Raw genomic sequence first — 19,507 nt, forward strand, 5'->3', positions numbered from 1 at the left:
GCCCCATAACTCCAATTCTAAAGGAGGAAGTTGGTGCCCAGCTAGCCCCTGCATAAAGGATTGTCTTGTATATAACTCTGGTGTCTGTGGGAAATGGACATGAAGACAACGAATGTTGTAGCTAGCATCTTTTTTTTTTTTAATTTGAAAGAGAAAACAGACACACAGAGAGACATCTCCCATCCATTTGTTGACTTGCCAAATACCCACAACAGCCAGGACTGGGCCAGGCTAAAGCCAGGAAGTGGAACTCCATCCGGCTCTCCCATGTGGGTGGCAAGAACCCAAGTTCTTGAGCTGTTACTGCCGCCTCCCAGGATGTACTGTAGCAGGCAGCTAGAACCCAAAGCAGAACCTGGACTTGAACCCAGGCACTCTGGTGTGGGGTGACAGTGTCCCAAGCAATGTCTTAATCATGTGTCAGACACCACTCCAGCGTACCATGTTTTAATCCATGCTTACAGCTTGGATTAAAATCCTTGCTTACAGCTACCACGTATTGGCCCATTTTACCTGTGGCTCAGAGAGAGGAGATAATTGGATGGAGGTCCTAAAGGCAGGTCTCTTTTTAAACTCTCATATTATTATTATTATTATTATTGACAGGCAGAGTGGACAGTGAGAGAGAGAGACAGAGAGAAAGGTCTTCCTTTTCCATTGGTTCACCCCCCAATGACCGCCGCGGCCAGCGCGCTGCAGCCAGGGACCGCGCTGATCCGATGGCAGGAGCCAGGTGCTTCTCCTGGTCTCCCATGGGGTGCAGGGCCCAAGCACTTGGGCCATCCTCCACTGCACTCCCGGGCCACAGCAGAGAGCTGGCCTGGAAGAGGGGCAACCGGGACAGAATCCGGCGCCCCGACCGGGACTAGAACCCGAGGTGCCGGCGCCGCCACAGGCGGAGGATTAGCCTCGTGAGCCGCGGCGCCGGCCAGACTCTCGTATTAAAAAAGGAAGTTGTCCCAGCCTCACTTTGTCGTTGATATTCTTGAGAATGGAAGAACCAAACATAGCTTGTTCTTGGACCCTGCATTCACGTGACCATCTCGTTCCTAAAATGGCACCCACACAGCCGCACTTCGGCAGCCAGGAGGCCCGACCCCCTTCCTGGTTTTCCTCTGGAACTGCTGCTGCCTGAGCCAGAAGTCCGACGGTCTAGGCGGCTGAAAGTTTCTTATAAAATCCTGGCCCGCACGGGCTGGCCTGCTCAGGCGCACATTTTCTGTGAGAAGCACAACCCAACGCCCACAGCTGGGTGAGGCCGCAGCTCCACTGCTGTGTCCCTGTCATGACTGCAGACTAAAAATAGGAGCGTCTGACAGCCCGTGCCCAGCCTGGCACCCGTCAGCGCCCTTGGCCACGGGAAGCAGGGTTGTTGAGAAAATGCATCCCTGCCTGAACACATGTGTGGGGGCTCATGGCATCCTTGGTCAAAGCGGACCCCAGCCTGAGTCCGGGTAGCCCTTGACGATTTCCCCGGGAGAATGGCAAAAATGCCTATTACCAAATAAAGCTCTTGACTTAATGTGAAACAAAGGAACAAACCTTGTTTTAAAAAAGAAGGGAAAATGTGTTTTTGCATGCAACAACAACAAAAACACCAGCGCTTCAAATGCCTTTGACTTATGCCTGGCCCCGCATAGGTAGGCACTGAACATTTAATGTTAAAAGATTAGAGATTATGTAGCCAGCTCTCCACATCTGCATTTCACATAGAGACAGCCAATCTCAGATTTAACATAGTTAGGACAGAACACTGCGTTGGTACTGAACACGTGCAGCCTTGTTTATCCGTGACATTGTTCCTTAAACAATAGAATGTGACAACTGTTTACAGAACGCTTAGGTTGTCTGGGGTCTTAGAAGTAATCCAGAGGTGATTTTGTTTTGTTTTGTTTTAGAGATTTATTAATTTATTTTGAAAGGCAGAGTTACACAGAGACAGGGAGCGACACAGAGAGAGAGAGAGACAGAGACAGAGAGAGAGAGATCGAGAGAGATCTTCCCTCCATTGGTTCACTCCTCAGATGGCCACAACGGCCAGCACTGGGCTAGGCCAAAGCCAGAAGCCAGGAGCCAAGAGCTTCATCCAGGTATCCCACGTGGGTGGCAAGGAGCTTAGACACTTGGGCCATCCTCCAGTGCTTTTCCCAGACCTTTAGAAGGGAGCTGGATGGGAAGCGGAGCAGTCGGGACACGAACGGGCGCCCGTATGGGATGCTGGTGTTGCAGGTGGTGACTTCACCCGCTGTGCCACAGCGCCGGCCCTAGAGGTGATTTCAAGTACAGGGCGGGATGCACACAGGCTCTGTGCAGATCTGTCATTCTCCGTCAGGAACTCCCGGATCTGTGGCTTTCGGTATCCGTGTGGCTTCCTGGACCGAATCCCCTTGCAGATACGCTCATGCCAGCACTTTATTCCCCATGTTCAGCTGTATCCTCTTGGGCATAGGCAAGGGGGGTACAGACGCTCCTGTTTGCACAGCTCCCTCCCAACTCCCAACACCCCAGTAACAAGTACCCTGTTGGAGGACCTGCACGTGCACAAACCCAAAGGATGTCATTGCAGGCCAAATCTGAGCCACAGGCAAAATGAAACAAAAACCAAGCAGACTGCACACAGTCCCTGTATCCAGGAGACAAAACCTAAACTATTTACTATCTGGCCTTGAGAGAAGCAGTCTGGCAACCTCGGCTCAGGCTCACCCCTTTCGTTTTTCTGATAAAGAAAGCCCCGCCTGGACATGCAAAGTCACTTGCCCGTCACCCGGTGAGTAAGTGGGAGAAGGACGGACCCAGATGACTGCCTGCCAGTCCTGTGTGCACTGCAGAACTGCGGCACGGTGCTCAGAAGGGTGTGCTCCTCTCTCTCTCTCTCTCTCTCTCTCTCTCTCTCTCTCACACACACACACACACACACACACACCGGCAAGCCTCCTGTGGAACATAATTACTCTAATTCCAGGCAGCTGCGGTAGTCCGGCATGCCTGGCTCCCAGCAATGAATCACGCCAGCTGATTCCTCATTCTCCAGGAGTCCTCTGTCCCTCTTCCCACTCCCTATCTCTTCTGCTCCCTTCCTCTGCTCTCATCTGCTGTTGATCTCAGAAGGTTTGGGCCTATAATCTGTTTGGGGCTTTTTGGCATATATTTTAAAGTTATTTATTTTTTTATTATGGGGTGGGAGAGAGAGAGAAACTCCCATCTGCTGGTTCACTCCCCAGATGTCTTCAACAGCTAGATTAGGGCCAGAGCTGAAGCCAGGAGCTGAGAATTCAACCTGGGTCTCCCACTTAGATGGAAGGAACCCGAACACGTGAGCCGTCACAACTGCCTCCCAGGGCAGTGAGTGTTAGCAGGAAGCCGGAACCAGGAGACAGAGCAGGGCATCCTACCCATGCACTCCGGGATGCAGGTATCTTAACTGGCGTCTTAACCATTAGGCCAAATGCCTGGCTTATAACCTGTTTTTGCTTTGTCTTCCAGGTTCACTGCTGGCCTACAATACGACCTCCCACACAGACCAGTCCTCCCGGCTGAGTGTCAAGGAAGGTGAGCTTCGTCCCCCCTGGGATTATTGTTTTCTCCAGTAACAAGCCATGACACCGCAGTTAGGTTCAGGGTGCAAAACTTCAGGTCTGTGCAGCAACTTTTTTTTTTTGACAGGCAGAGTGGACAGTGAGAGAGAGAGACAGAGAGAAAGGTCTTCCTTTTGCCGTTGGTTCACCCTCCAATGGCCGCCGCGGCTGGCGCACTGTGGCCGGCGCACCGCGTTGATCCGATGGCAGGAGCCAGGTGCTTTTCCTGGTCTCCCATGCGGGTGTAGGGCCCAAGCACCTGGGCCATCCTCCACTGCACTCCCGGGCCACAGCAGAGAGCTGGCCTGGAAGAGGGGCAACTGGGACAGAATCCGGCACCCTGACCGGGACTAGAACCTGGTGTGCCGGCGCTGCAAGGCGGAGGATTAGCCTAGTGAGCCACAGCGCAAGATCAGCAACTTCCTTCTTCCACTCACTTTTTCCCTAGCACACGAGCCAGGAACCCAAAGTGTTTCCCACCTGTGCCGCAAGTTGCAAAAACACAAGAAGGTTTTAAAATGTCTCGTAGTAATATCACAAAGATAGAACCTGAAGTTGTCACTCCACGAATGAAAATGGGTTGTTCTCGAAGTGGATTGGATGCTGTTTCCTTTCGAGGCTGAAATTCTGGAATGTTCTGTGCTGGAGACAGTGAATAAGCATGTCAAGGGTTTCTCATGTCCATCTCTTGAGCTTTCTTTCCCAACAGATATTATCGAGGTAGATTCATGAGTAAGGTGACCATTTTATGAGTTGGTTTGGTTGAGAAAGAAGGAAAACCAGCCCAGGCAAGGGTTGTTGTTGGTGAGAGTCTTTTTTTTTAAGATTTATTTATTTGAAAATCGGAATTACACAGAGAGAAGGAGAGGCAGAGAGAGAGAGAGAGAGAGAGAGAGAGAGAGGTCTTCCATGTGCTGGTTCACTCCCCAGTTGGCCGCAATGGCCAGAGCTGTGCCAATTCAAAGCCAGGGGCCAGGAGCTTCCTCCAGGTCTCCCAAGTGAGTGTAGGGGCCCAAGCACCTGGGCCATCTTCTACTGCTTTCCCAGGCCATAACAGAGAGCTGGATTGGAAGTAGAGCAGCCCGGACTAGAACCAGTGACCATATGGGATGCCAGCACTGCAGGCAGTGGCTTTACCTGCTACGCCACAGTGCCAGCCCCATCAGTGAGGGGTCTTAAGAGAGACCACAATGCCATTGCTCAGCATCTTTCTTTATAAAATAATACCGTGGAGATCAGTCCGGATACTGTGTTGGATTTTAGGCATTTAAGTGGGTTAATGCATAGTTCCTAGGCTGAAGGAGAAAAAAAAGAAAACAAACATGTGAACAAATAATTACAAACCAGAGAGGGAGTGAAAAATGTCCTTCTGTGGCAAAACAAAAATCCAGCAGAGGAGGGGACTGCTGGTGGCAGTGGAAGAACCGAGGGGGCACGCACCCCTCCTCACCCCTTTCTCCCTCCCTGTGTTTCCTTCAACTGACACCTGTCATTGTGTGGAATGAAAGCTGCAGTTTTGCGCACTGGTTGTATATTGTGTAGCCCAGCACACTGTAAGGGAAGAGACAGACAGGTTCAGTTCCTCCTGGGGTGCAGAAGAGACAGAGACCCAACGATTCCCACGTGTCCTGCCCAAGATTACCCCTTTGAGTGCCTAGGAGTTTCTTTGTGTTTCCTGCTAACAACCTCCAGCTTGATAATCACCAGAACCTCTAGTGGGGAAATATACAGCATAACAAGCCCGATTGTAAACATTTCTGCTTTTCGTTTGCCTCTTTCTCTCCTGCTCTTCCCTGGGCCAGTTCTGTTTCTGCTATTGTTTGTCCTTCCCAAATCAGATTTCTTGGGTTTTGCTGTGAAAATTTCGAAGGTCTGTTGATCCATCCTACAGTCGGCATCACATTTTACTTGATGATTTATCTGAACAGGCTGCACGCTGTCTAAAAGAGAGCAAATGTGTTTCAGTGACAAACACGTGAGACCGGAGGTCGGGGCATCGTTTGCTTACTTTGGGAAATCACCTCATCCCGTGAGCCTGGGTTTCCTGCCAGAGTCCGGTTCTGCTCTGCAGCTCTTGGTGTCTAGGGAGATGAGCCAGGACCCCAGCATGAGGGCGCCACGGGCATCCAGAATCCCTCTGCTTTGATTTGCTTTACGTGTTTTAGTAGTGACATTTTTAAAGGGTACACTAATTGTACACATTTATGGGTAAAGTGTGGCTTTTCAGTGCATATGTGTGTGGTGCAATTAGCATATCTATGCCCCTAAACTTTCATTTCTGTATAGTACAGTCACTCAGAATCCCCTCTGCCTGCTATTTTGAAATACGCATCACATTATTATTGACTATTGCCACCTTACTGTGCAATAGATCATCAGAGTTCATTCTCCTATCAGGTGGTAGCTTTTTTTTTTTAAGGTTTATTTTATTTATTTGAAAGACAGAGTTACAGAGAGAGGTAGAGACAGAGAGAGAGGTCTTTCATCCACTGGTTCACTCCCCAGATGGCCACAACGGCTGGAGCTGGGCTGATCTGAAGCCAGGAGTCTGGAGCTTCTTCCGGGTCTCCCACGCAGGTGCAGGGTCCCAAGCACTTGGGCCATCTTCTACTGCTTTCCCAGGCCATAGCAGAGAGCTGGATCAGAAGTGGAACAGGCAGGACTAGAACTGGCGCCCATATGGGATGCCGGCGCTTCAGGCCAGGACGTTAACCTACTGTGCCACAGCGCCAGCCCCGCAAATTGACTTTTTTTTATTTGACAGGTAGAGTTATAGACAGTGAGAGAGAGAGAGACAGAGAGAAAGGTCTTCCTTCCGTTGGTTCACTCCCCAAATGGCTGCTATGGCTGGCGCTGCGCCGATCCGAAGCCGGGAGCCAGGTGCCTCTTCCTGGTCTCCCAGCAGGTGCAGGAGCCCAAGGACTTGGGCCATCCTCCACTGCCCTCCTGGGCCACAGCAGAGGGCTGGACTGGAAGAGGAGCAACCGGGACTAGAACCCAGCGACCATATGGGATGCCAGTGCCGCAGGCGGAGGATTAACAAAGTGATCCACGGCGCCGGCCCCAGCAAACTGGCTTTCATTTCATTTGCAGTTGGGGATCTACTTCTTGGAAGGGAGGAAGGGAGAGAGAGAGAAAAAGAGAGAGAGAGAGAGAGAGAGAGAGAGAGAGAGAGAAAGAAAGGAACCACTGGAGGGAAAGGGAGGGAAGAAAGAATGGAGGGGCCATAAACAACATCAGAATGAGCCAGTGAATCTCTGAGGCAGAGCCAATGGGAGATTTCCTGATACTGGACTTAAAATACAAGTTTTAGTTTAGAAACCAGCTTAGCTAAGTGGCAGTGTGTTGTTAAACAACTCCTTCGTCAACAAGGGTCTCAGCACTGAGCGCCCTCCTCTACCTGCGATTCTGTTTCCTTCCTTGGGCTCTACTGTGTTTGGGCAGCACATTTGTAACACCGCTGGCTTACTCGGGCTGATTGCCAGAGCAGCTCGCTCTTGGTGGGTAGCAACCGCTCTCTGAAATGAATTAACTGTAGTATCCAGGCAAACGCACGTGGCCAGGGCCTCATTCAGGTGGTGCGGGCACTTATCTCTCAGCATCGGCCCTGGCCTTAGAGCTGATTAAATCTGCGCTTTGCAGGTGCACCTTTTGTCCCCACTAAAGCTCTCCACTTGAGCTGTCTTGCTCCTCTGTCATCTCCCCCCTTAAGAGGTGGTCTGAATCTGTCTGAATGACCCAGGGACCCAGTGTGCAACACAACAAAGCACATTAGCAAGACAAAGCCAACCAGCTTCTCTCTCCCTCCCCTCTGCCCTCCCCACCTCCCTCTCATCTGCTGTGCTCTAATAGCTATCTTTATTTTTTTAAATATTAAATGGCAAAAGAAAGAGAAGACATCGTGCAGCCTTGGCTCCATCTTCTTTGAATGAGACGCACACACAGCCCCAAACAAACCCAGGGTTCATAGAGAGCACTAGAGCTGTGTGTGTGTGTGTGCACGCATACATGTGTGTATGTGTGTGTGTGTGTGTGTTCCAGCGAGGGCAGGTGCTGGCATCAGCACAAAGGAGAGACGTTGAAGTGAGGATGTCTATTAATGTGTCTTCGAAGCACTTATCAAATTAGAATGCCTTTTTACTCTAAAATGGTATAATTGCTCTTCCAGCTTCTCTTGAAAATGGTTGCAACCTCTAAGGGAAGTAAGGCTGGGTTTTAAAAATTAATTTACAACAATCACTAAGCCCTTTACGTGTTCTGTGGATGTGGATTGGACCCAGCCGGAGTAATGCTCTCTCGCTTGCTTTCATTATCAAAGTTAGTGCACTGAAAAAACAAAGTGGAGGCTGCAGCCACAACTGTCATTTGTGAGTACATTGGACACTGCCACGTGCTTTGCTTTTGTGCCTTGCGGCGTCCTTGTGAGGTAGGCATTGTATCTCCATTGTGCAGACACAGAGATGGAGGTTCTGTAATAGCAAGTGTGCACCCATGGAAGGGCACACAGCTATTCAGCAGTAGAGCAAGAACCCAGACTCACATTACAGATTTAGAATCCCCAGCTCAGGAAACATATGACAGAGCAGTTCAGACACCCTTAAAACACTGCACTCCACAGCAGAGTGCCTGGTATTTGATTCCCAGCTCTGGCTCCTGGCTGCAGGTTCCTGCTGATACAGACCCTGGGAGGCAGCAGGTGATGTCTTGGGTAGTTGGGTCCCTATGACCCATGTAAGAGCCTGGATTGAATTCCAGCTTCAGCCTGGCCCCATCCTACCAGTTATTCACATTTGGGGAATGAATCAGCAGATGAGAGCTAGCTGCGTGCTCTCTCACGCTTTCTCTCTCTCTCTCACTCTCCCCGCCCCTTTTTTCCTCTCAGATATATTTTTAAAATCCCTCCCTGTGGATTGGCTTCCTGAAGAATACAGCCTTTCCTTCCTGGCTGCTTTTTCACAAAAACAATACATGGCCTAAATGTGATTTGGCCAGAAATTGGAATTTTTTGCATTCTTTTTCTCTGTCCTTGCACTTTTCCCATTGTCATTCCATCCGTATCCCTAACTGTTCTCTTTGCACAGAGATGACCTCGTGCACAGCCTATGCTTGTGCTTGGCACTGCTCCCTAGTCCTGACTGCACAGGGAATCACAGGAAGGGCTGGGGGAACACTGATGGGCCAGGACACTGTGTGACTCCACTTGTACCAGGTCACTAGTCAAATTCAGGGGGACAGAAAGCAGGATGCTGGGTACCAGGGGCTTGGGGAAGCAGAGTGGGGGGGTTACTGTTTCATGGGGCCAGATTTCCAGTACAGGAATTTGAGAAATTTCTAGAAGTGGCTGGTGCTGCTGGTTGTACAGCAGTGTGAATGCATTTGAGGCCACAGAGCTGTACATTTAAAATGGCTAAAATGGTCCATTCTGTGTATATTTTACTAAAACAAAAATGCAAACCTATCAGTTAGGAAATACAAATGCCCAGGCCCAAACGTGACAATTAATTCAGCATCTCCAGGTGACCCCCCCCCCCACCCCCACCCAAGCACTGAACTTGTTCCTAACCCTCTCCAGGCTACAGTTGGCCTTGAGAAGCCCTACTTCCCAGCACAAACCACAGAGACAGAAAAGAGGTGTGGCAAAGCTGGTCCAGGTTTGCTTTGTCACATGCTGAGCACTTGAGCTTGACCTTGCCCAGCCCTTTATCATCCTAGACAAGGGAGAGAAGGAGCTGTGGGTAAATTGATGAGGGTATAGGTGAGTGATGGGACCGTATGATGGCAATTAGTTCATTTCATCACTGTCATTGATCTTGTTCTATTGATTTTGACAACTTGACATCTCAGCATTGCCTCTCTTTTTTGTTAAGATTTATGTTATTTATTTGAAAGGCAACAGAGAGAGAGGGAGAGACAGAGAGAAGCCCTCCATTCACTGGTTTCATTCCCCTAACGGCTACAATGGCCAAGGCTAGGCCAGACGGAAGGCAGGAGCCTGGGACTCCATCCAGGTCAACTATGCGGATGGCAGCGACCCAGGCACTTGGGTCATCATCTTTGTTTTCCCAGGCTCATTAGCAAGAGCTGGGTCAGAAGTGGAGCAGCCAGAACTCCAACTGGTGCTTACACATGGGGTGATGGTTTAACCTGCTGCACACAATGCTGGCTCCAGAAACTCTTGTTGTGTCTGTCTGCATCCAGTCATCTACAAAGCGAGCATGGCATTAGTACATGGACCCTACAGTGGGGTTCTAGAAGTGAAGTGGCTGTTTCAAGGAGCCACACTCTGGATCTCCACCCCTCCTCTCCACCCCCTGGGCTGCAGAAGCCCCGGCTGCCCTGGTCACAGGTCAGAGCTTTGCTTTGTTTTCCTGGGCAGATCCTGCCCTGGGGCCTTCCCGAGGTGCTCCGCGGGACTGGGAGTCTGCAAGAATCAGCAGATCTCTCCTTCAGAGCTGTTTTGCATGCCTGAGCCCTCATTTCCTTAGCTGCTCATGCTGAATCTGTTTAAATACCTCTGACTGTTCAAAAGACAGAGGATATTGAGCTCCTTGTTTATTAACTCCTGGAACTCATAAAGCCGCCCAGGTCTCATGGAGCACTGAGCTTCTAGCCCCAGCCGGGAGCCTCCTAGGGCCTGCTGCTGAATGGGAAAACCCTAAGCCCCAGCCCCAGCCCAGCTTGTGTCTGCCTGTGGAATCCCATCTCCAGCAGCCGCTTGGCTAATGGATAAAAAGTCTGTCTGCTTTCTGGCTCAGTGCGGGAAGGCAAGGGAGAGAGGCCACCTCTCTGTGTCTTTCACAGGCACCGGAGCCCCTGCTGACCAGGGCCCGGCTCCTGCAGCAGTGCACACAAGAACAACCCTTTTCTGTAGGCCTTTGTTATCTGCCAAGCGTTTTCCCACCCATGATCTCCTGGCATCACCACGAGATGGTAATGCCTGTATCCTTGTCATCTCCATGCTCAGAAACCAGGCACAGAGAGGTTACAGGGTTCATTTGAGGTCAGCCAGGGCTTGGGACAGAGCAGGACTCAAATCCAAGTCTGGCTCTTCCTTCTCCACCCCGGCCCTGCCCCAGGCTTCTTCCAACATCATCAGCACAAGCTAATTAAAACAAGCATCTGACAACGTCTGGACCGTTCTTTAGTAAGGACTCTCAGTTTTCCCAAGCAGACCTTGACCTTGTCTTTAAGCATTGGAACTTAATGAGTGAACTTATTGATAGAAATTGAATTATGGATTAGAACGATTGATAGAACTGGGGCTCCGGGCTCAGACTGTGACCCTGGATAAGGCACTCGGGTCTTCCTCTTGTAGGGGGGTATTTCAGAAAGCTCACATAAAACGGAGTTAAAAGATAAATTAATCTTGGTGCAAAAAAGCTTTGAACTTCACGCACAGTTGTTTTCTCATAGTACGCATTTCCCATGGACGTTTCGAAGACCTCCTACTCATGGATTGCAAAAGATTGTTGCACCTGAATAAACTCATCTTTTAATTCCATTTTCCCACAAACTTTCTGAAGTCCCCTCATAAAAGCAGAATAATTATAGTGTCCCTTCAGAAATGGTGTAATACTCACAAATCAGCACAATGTAAATGAGACACCAAGTGCTGAATGAAAGCGGCGCTGGCACACCGAGTTCTAGTCCCGGTCGGGGCCCCGGATTCTGTCCCGGTTGCCCCTCTTCCAGGCCAGCTCTCTGCTGTGGCCAGGGAGTGCAGTGGAGGATGGCCCAAGTGCTTGGGCCCTGCACCCCATGGGAGACCAGGAGAAGTACCTGGCTCCTGCCATCGGATCAGCGTGGTGCGCCGGCCGCAGCACGCCGGCTGCGGCGGCCATTGGATAGTGATAGTAATAATAATGAGAACAATAAAATGTCCTACTGTATTACAACTGAATTATAGTAGTAGTTAGCATCGTCACTGGAAATAACTACATTTTTAAAAGATTTATTTATTTACTTGAGAGGCAGAGTCACAGACAGAGAAAGAGAGAGAGAGAGGTCTTCCATCTGCTGCTTCATTCCTCAAATGGCTGCAACAGCCGGAGCTGTGCTGATCCAAAGCCAGGAGCCAGGAGCTTCCTCCAGGTCTCCCATGCGGGTACAGGGGCCCAAGGACTTGGGCCATCTTCCACTGCTGTCCCAGGCCATAGCAGAGAGCTGGATCAGAGGAGGAGCAGCCAGGACATGAACCAGGGCCCATATGGGATTCTGGCACTGAAGGTGGATGCTTAGCCTACGACACCACAGCGCTGGCCCCTATTTGGAGGTATTTACATATTGCCGAACATTGCAGACACACAGTACTGCAGTCTAAATTCTGATTCATGCCTTGAATTCATTCACTCTTCCATGCAATCACCCCTTTATTTGTTAAGAAGCTACACTGTGCAGAGCTCCAGGCTGGGACCTCAAGGGGTCCCCAGTCGGACAGACAGACAGGTGAGGAAGTCTGAGTAGTAGGGTGTGGGTGATAGCTTCCCAAGTTGTTCATGATTTGATTTTAGGGGTCAGAGTGAGAGACAGAGGCCTCTGGAAAGACAGAGCCAGCAGTGGACATTGAGAAGTGGGGAGGGTGTGGATACCAACGAAACCAGTGTGCAGATCTGGGGGCAGTTTCCAGGTCCAGTGTTGGGGATGGGACCAGGCGAGCCCCCGTGGGAACAACCACAGCTTCCATGTGTGGCATGGGTGGGAGGGGCAGAGCCTCGGGTGGGACACTTCAGGTGTGGCAGGACACTCGGCAGGCAGAGCCAGGAGCCAGGGATTGCTGAAAAAGCACCAGGGCTGGGTGAGCAGGGTGGGTGTGGGCGGGCTGAGCTAAGACTGCCTGCGAGTGCTGAGTTATTAGCATAGGATGATGGGCCCTCTGGTGCTCCAATAGCCTTTTCTCTCAACTTTTACATGTCTTTGAAATTTTCCATAGCATAAGGGATGCCCCAGAAGCTGTGTATTGGTGGCAGAGCTGCAGGCGAGCAGTGACTCTTGGGTCCTAGCTGTGCACCCTCTGTACTGTGCAGTGAATGAGAGCCAGACTTTGCAGCACTTTGGGAGGGTAGGCTTTTGGGAGCATCCTGTGTGCATGTGCATGTGCGTGTGTTTATGTGTGTATGCACACGTGTGTGCATGTGTGTATGCACGTGCATGTGTGTATGCGTGTGAGTGTGTATATGTGTGTGGGTGTGCATGTGTGTATGTGCACGTATGTGTATGCATGTGTGTGCGCGCATATGTGTGCATGTGCATGTATGCGTGTGAGTGTGTGTGTGTGTATGTGTGCGAGGGCGGGTGAGTCTGGAGCTCAGGCTGTGCCTCACCTCATATGGGGTAGCTGCTGTGGGGGCTGGTCTGGAACACGTGTACCCAAAGGAAAAGGCCGGTAATACAGTGAGGTAATCTCTGTTATTTATAGGGAGTAAATAACATCTCTTATGGAGCAGGTTGTGAGGCTCCACGGGCTCCGTCTGTGTCAACGAACATGCACTTAAAATGTGAGGGGATTGAGGCCCCCAGGAGAGCCTGTTAAGAAGAGTGTGTGTCGTTATGTGTTTTCCCTCCATGATGAAATACCCCTGGTCCATTTTTAGCAAAAACGAGGAGGATTGCCGGATGCGTGCATCTGGGTGTGCGTGCTGTTTCTGAGGTCCAAAGGCAAGATTTATGGCTATAGAATAGACGGTAGCTTACGCTCTCCATTTTATTTTTTTTAATTGTTTTCCTTTGAAATTCCAGAGTTAATGTTTTCTCTGCTTTCTATCTGACCCTCTTTGGAGAGTTGCATTTTTTTTCCACCAAAGAGAGATTAGGAGACACAGAGAGACAGAAAAAGAGAGAGAGAGAGAGGGAATGGGGGGGGCAGGGAAGGAGAGAGAGAGAGAGAGAAGAGTGAGGGAGCTGGAAACAAAGAATCCTTGTCTCTAAGCTGTAGCAGGCAGGAAACCCCAGCCCCCAGGGAATTTAGCTAGCCAGCCCTGTCCCGGAGTCAAACTCCAGCTCTCTGAATTCAATTTGACAGCTTGTCTGGGACACTTTCTAAGTAACCATTATCCTTCCTTTCTCTAAGTAAAAGAACTGTTATTTCTTTCTGCGGGTATGCTGCATGCGCTGTTACTGCACACGTGTGGGTTACACAGCTACGAAGACACACTTTCTCTAAATTATTGGAAACAGTTAGCCTGTTTCCTAAGACAAGTGCAAATTTGTTGCAGGATAATGAGGCAAATGATTCTAATAGAATGCCTCTGCTTCATTAGATGCCTCAGAGGAGGGCTGAGGTGTTGTGTGTATATTTTGTATTCCTTTGAGAATTCCCTGGAAACGTACATGAATAAAATACCTCCCAAGGATCCATCATTCTCCTTAGCTTCTGTGTTGATTGTTGATTGACTGACTGATGGTTTTAAAGAAATGCAGCACCACGCATTTCAGCATGGAGGGAACCCAGATGCTTGTGAACATCCAAGCAAGGCATGTGCCGGCAGCCTCCTGTGGGGGGAGGTTGTGTGGGGGAGCAGGTACCACTGTGGACGACCACGTACGGTTCAAGGGCACGCTGCTGTGCCTGGGAGCGGGGCCACACTGGGTGGGCCCTGTTGACTTGGATGCCGTGTTGTGAGGATTGTAAGGGACACACCCAGCCTTCCAGTGGGCTCCTATCTGAAGGCTACAGAGGGATGGCTAGAGGCACTTGTTCTAGAACCATCTTGAGAACTTTACAGATCAGATATATGACAGCTTTGCCTGTTTGGGTCCTGACCAAAGGCTCTGTCCTTCAGATGTGAATGGTTTCCTGTCTGGTCTCTCTTCCAACTCAATCTGCAATTCTCCCTTTGCCTGGTGGACCCTCCCTCCCATGTCTCACCACCCACCCCTGCAGCTCCCTGTTCTAGGAAACTGTGTTCACCATTCAAGGCCTGGGTCCAAAGGCAGAACCTCGCCTTGGTCTCCAACGCCCTGGGTGTGCTGCACCCACTGTTTCTCCGAGTTAGCATTCCACATATCCTAGCACAATAGCCTTTTACCTTGCAGGACTTGTGGTGCCCCAGAGGTGGAGACTCCTGGGTGGGTGCCTGTATGAAAATCACAAGCCACATGCCTTAAGCCACTCCCAAGCATTCAGTGTAAAACCAGCGCTCATGCTGAGAGCAGGGAACTGGGCTTCATCCACCTCAGGTCCTGGCATGGTATGGCCTCTCCTCTCTGCCTCGCCCTAAATGTGCACTCCCTGCAGCTACCGGGGATTCCTCTGCAGCTCTGATCAGCCCTAGCCCTGAGGAATACGGGGAGTTCCGGAGACCGGATTGCAATCCCACGGTGGCATTAAATCTCCTCCAGCCACTGACCTGCTTGCCGCAAGCTGGGTTTCATAGCCTACCCGTGTGGACCCACCATACCATCCGTAGAGGCTGAGGCAGAGCCGAGCCCCGACAGGGAATCCTGGGACACGGCCCTCCTGTTCCCTTCTACCTCCTTTCCTCACCTATCTTATGCACCCTTGTGACGAGTAAGCCGTACCGAGCACCTGCCGTGTGCCAAGAACTTTGCTATTCACTTCAGCAGTACTGGTGTCGTTCTCCTTCGCTCTGAGAATCCAGGCACAGATCAGGCAAGCCCAAATCTCAGAGCTGGGAGGAGGCAGGACAGTGGCTTCCTGCAGCTTCTTCCCAGCCAGGCAGCGACACGGCTCCAAAAATTATGTTTCCTGCCGCATCCATCGCTCCCTCCAAAGGCCCATTGCCTCTAGATCGCTGATGTCATCTGGTGGTTGGGACCATGGGGTAGATTCACTGGTTCCTGTAATGTCCCAAACACCAAGAGCCTGACTCAAGGTGCGCTCAGCATGATGCCATTTCAAGGGGAACCCTGGGTGGGTTCTCAGCGTTGTTCTTCTCACTGTCATGCTGTGTGATGGACATATTGCACAACATTTCCTCTTGGGTTTAATACTGCATTCACAAGGATGAAGGGAAAAAAAGAGATTTAGAAAAGGAAGTGTTCTATGAAGCAGCACCGTCAATAAGGGTTGCAATAAATTTAAATTTAAATATGAGGACAGGGGTTGGATGGTGGGCCAATAAATCGAGCTGTGAAGTTTCCCTCAGATTCCAGGAAAGCAGTCACTGCCCCTAGGAGCAGCCCACAGGGGACTTCAGAAAGGCCACGGAAAATGAGTGGTGTAACAAACGAGGCGCGAGTCTCAAAATTCTTTTGCAACAAAATAAACCTATCTTTTAATTCCATTTTCCATGAACGTTTTGACTCACGCTCACAGCTGTGTGGTTCTCCAGCAGGAGAGAGAAAGGATGGCGAGTGGCAAGGCGTTTGGTCTGGTGCTTAACTTTCTGGGTTGGGACCCCCACATCCCATACTGCAGTGCCTGGTCCAGGTCTCAGCTCTGCTGCAGGTTCCAGCTTCCTGCTAATGCCCACCCTGAGAGGCAGCAGGTGAGGAGTCAGCACTTGAATCTCTGCCACCCATGTGGGACACTGAGTTCTGGGCTCCTGACCTCTATCTGGTCCAGGTATTTGCAGAATGAACCTAGAGACGGGAGCTCTCTTTGTCTCTGTGTGTGTCTCTCTCTCCTCTCAAATAAATAAATAAATAAATAAATAAATAAATAAATAAATTTTTTTAAAAAAGGAAGGGATGTCAGAACTACCAGAGAAGCATCTTCAAGGCACCTTCCAGGGTGGTCCCGCCACTGCACCCACCTATGAAGTCTACCTGTGCCCCTGGCAAGGGAAGGAACAGGAGGGAGCTGGGCTCCGTGTGCTCAGACAGAGTTCCTCCCACTGGTTCTAACAGGCTCCCCCTCCTCTCCCCTCCACTGAGACCCAACATTCTGGAGGTGGTGGAGGGGTGGGGAAATGCGATTCCCTCACTTGGCACCAGCTTCCTTTTGGAGCCACCACTCAGCTGGTCCGTTCTCTTCCTGGAGCCAGGAGGGCCCCAGGGTGCCCTTCCTGGCTGCTCACGTAGTCCGATGCTGCTGCCCTGTCCTTGCTTGGCACATCTGTGGCTCACACATCTCAGGGTTGCTCTTAGATGCTCCCCCGAGAAATGGACACATAGTCACCCACCCGCTCTGTACGTTCGTGGTGCGGACAAGGAATATGTGAGCCCCACTGCGTTTTAATAAAGGAAAATGATGCTGAGTAATCTCGAAGGGGAAGGAAGAGGCACGAGGCTGCAGGGATGTAGTTCGGGACCACCTGGCCACCCCGAGCCCCCTTCCCTTGGGTTCAGCCCCTCTCGACTGCGCCTCTGCACTGCCAGGGAGGCATCCCTGGGAGCCCTCCATGAGCAGACTCCAGTGCACTTGAGCTGACTTCTCAGTGGCCACTCAGCCTCACCTTTCGAATTCATCCCCAGACTCTGTGTTACTGTTGCAGGTCTGCCAGGTTTCGCTCTGACTTGGGCATTCACCCCACTCCAGGGAGCAGAGTTAAGATTCAAAATGAAAGTGGCCTCAGGGTGGCTCATTATGGCTTGCGGTCTAATCCAGAAACTAAAAGGGACCCTCATGGCTGGTGTAGGGAGGACAAGAATGGGTCCATGAGTGCTCAGGATGACCCGCAGGTGGCCTTCTCAACCCAGCATACTCCAAATGCATTTGTTTTGCCTAATACATTGATTTGCAAGTTCCTTGATAGGGGATTATTTGGGGGACTGTACATGCTTTACAATATTTAAAGGAAATTTGTTTAGTCTCATGCTCATTGACCAAGTTCTGTCCTCCTGTCTGTCTGTCTGTCTGTCTATGTCTCCACTGGGACAGGGAGACAAAGAAGGCTGTCTTCCTGCCTGACATAGATATATGGATATGGGGCACCCTCCTGGGAAGGCCAGGTACCAGTAGCATCATCCATTATTATTATTTTTTTTTTTTGACAGGCAGAGTGGACAGTGAGAGAGAGAGACGGAGAGAAAGGTCTTCCTTTTGCAGTTGGTTCACCCTCCAATGGCAGCTGTGGCAGGCGCGCTGTGGCCGGCGCACCGCGCTGATCCGATGGCAGGAGCCAGGTACTTCTCCTGGTCTCCCATGGGGTGCAGGGCCCAAGCACTTGGGCCATCCTCCACTGCACTCCCTGGCCACAGCAGAGAGCTGGCCTGGAAGAGGGGCAACCAGGACAGAATCCGGCACCCCGACCAGGACTAGAACCCAGTGTGCCGGCGCTGCAAGGTGGAGGATTAGCCTAGTGAGCCGCGGCGCCGGCCACCATCATCCATTATTTTAACACGAAAACTTTTCCCAAGCTTTTCCCATGGATGTAACCATTCCCTCTGTGCAGAGAAGCCCCTGGGACAATTAAGAGCTTATTGCTCATGAAACAACCCTTGTGGGAGGAGAGTCTTTGAGGAAGTGATGCTGGGGCCAGCAGCACTCACCAGCCTGTGAGTGGCTCTTTCTGCTCTGGTTTTGGGGATCTGTGGGCTCCCACATCAAGGATCAAGAATTTGAACATGCCTCTTCTAAAGAGAAAAGGATGAAATTAGGCAGGACAATTCTTTTATCTGTTAAAATCCAGCACACCCTTAAAGCCTGACTCAAGTCTCGCTTGCCCGAAATATTTTTCCTTACTCCTAAGGATTCGTCTCTTCTCTGAATCCCACCACACTCACAAGCTATGTAAGACCTCCTTACAGATTACCTGGTGGCCTTTGACTGTGAACTTTGCCCTACAGCCCTTCTTCAGTGCTGTAGGTATTCAGTACGTGCCATTGACAGCTGATGGATTCACCAGAAAGGAAAATTTAGTTTTTGTCAACCTACTTAATTATTTACTCAGGGGGCCTGCATTGTGGTGTAGTGGGTTAAGCCACCACTTGCAACACCAGCATCCAGTATGGATGCTGGTTTGAGTCCTGGCTGTTCCACTTCTGACCCAGCTCCATGCTAATGCGCCTGGGAGAGCCAAGGAGGATGGCCCACGTGTTTAGGCCCCTGCACCCACATGGGACACCTGGAAGAATCTTTGGGCTCCTGGGTTTGGCATGCCACAGCCATGGGCCATTACAACTACTTGGGGAGTGAACCAGAATATGGAAGAGTTCTCTCTCTCTCTTCTCTGTGACTCTGCCTTCCAAAGAAATAATAAGTAAGTCTTTATAGAAAATCATTATTTATTCAGTCCTTCTGCTCCACTGAAGAAAGAACCAGAAGAAATTAGCTTTGGTTGACACAAGAATGACTACGTACTTATTTCCCATGAATTAAACTTCTGAGAGATTTGCAGCCATGGTTCTGTAGGATACTTCGGTGTATAGAAAACATTTTCACACACACGATCTCATTTATTCTCTAACGATCCCAGTGAGGATTTAATGCACTGTTTAGTTTTCCAGACTCTTAAATTTAGGAATAATTATTTTCTCTCCAATGTCAGCCTTTTACAGATTCAGATTCAGAGACATTAAGTCACTTGCCTAAGTTCACACCACTCACCCCTGGCAGAGATGGGAGGGAAACCAAGGCGTGCTGGCCTCCGATACAGAGTTTTTTCCTTCGCAATGAGCTACTTCTCTGTGTGGAATAGACTAAAGAGAAATTATGGAATCTCTTTCCATGGAGATATTTAAGAGCTCTAATAACACGCAGTCCTAGGCTTAATAAGATGTATGAAACACAGTTGCAAAGAGATGAACTCTGGGTGTAATTTTGAAAAATCTTTGGTCTTAAAAAGTCTTTGGCCTGCCTGCAAAATAAATGATCAGTCCTGCTCGGAGTCCTAGAAGAGTTTAGAGGAAGGCAGTTTTGAGGCTGTGAGTCATAGTTCCAGTGTCTGTAAGATCCTTACATGGCCACCTGATGCTGTCACCGAGGCTTTCGGCCTCCAAGTGTGTGCTGATTTGCATGTCTGGTTTAGATAATGCTGGGGGTCCTTTCCGGTCTGAAAAGGAGTCTCTGTGGTGTAAGTGAGACCACATTC

General features: G+C 50.3%; 1 protein-coding gene across 13 annotated transcripts in view; it reads left to right on the forward strand.

The window, feature by feature from the left end:
- The window catches only part of FLI1 (Fli-1 proto-oncogene, ETS transcription factor), a 142,960-nt gene that overhangs the window by 104,636 nt on the left and 18,817 nt on the right, over positions 1 to 19,507 (forward strand). For all 13 annotated transcript variants that reach the window (XM_051847967.3, XM_051847958.2, XM_070048312.1 and 10 more), the window contains one exon: positions 3,484 to 3,549. In XM_051847967.3, the coding sequence (XP_051703927.1) occupies positions 3,484 to 3,549 (66 nt within the window). The remainder of the gene's footprint in view (positions 1 to 3,483; positions 3,550 to 19,507) is intronic.

Source organism: Oryctolagus cuniculus, chromosome 1, assembly GCF_051225735.1.
Source record: "Oryctolagus cuniculus isolate XC-2025 breed Fujian yellow rabbit chromosome 1, ASM5122573v1, whole genome shotgun sequence".
In the NCBI taxonomy this organism is placed as follows: domain Eukaryota; kingdom Metazoa; phylum Chordata; class Mammalia; order Lagomorpha; family Leporidae; genus Oryctolagus; species Oryctolagus cuniculus.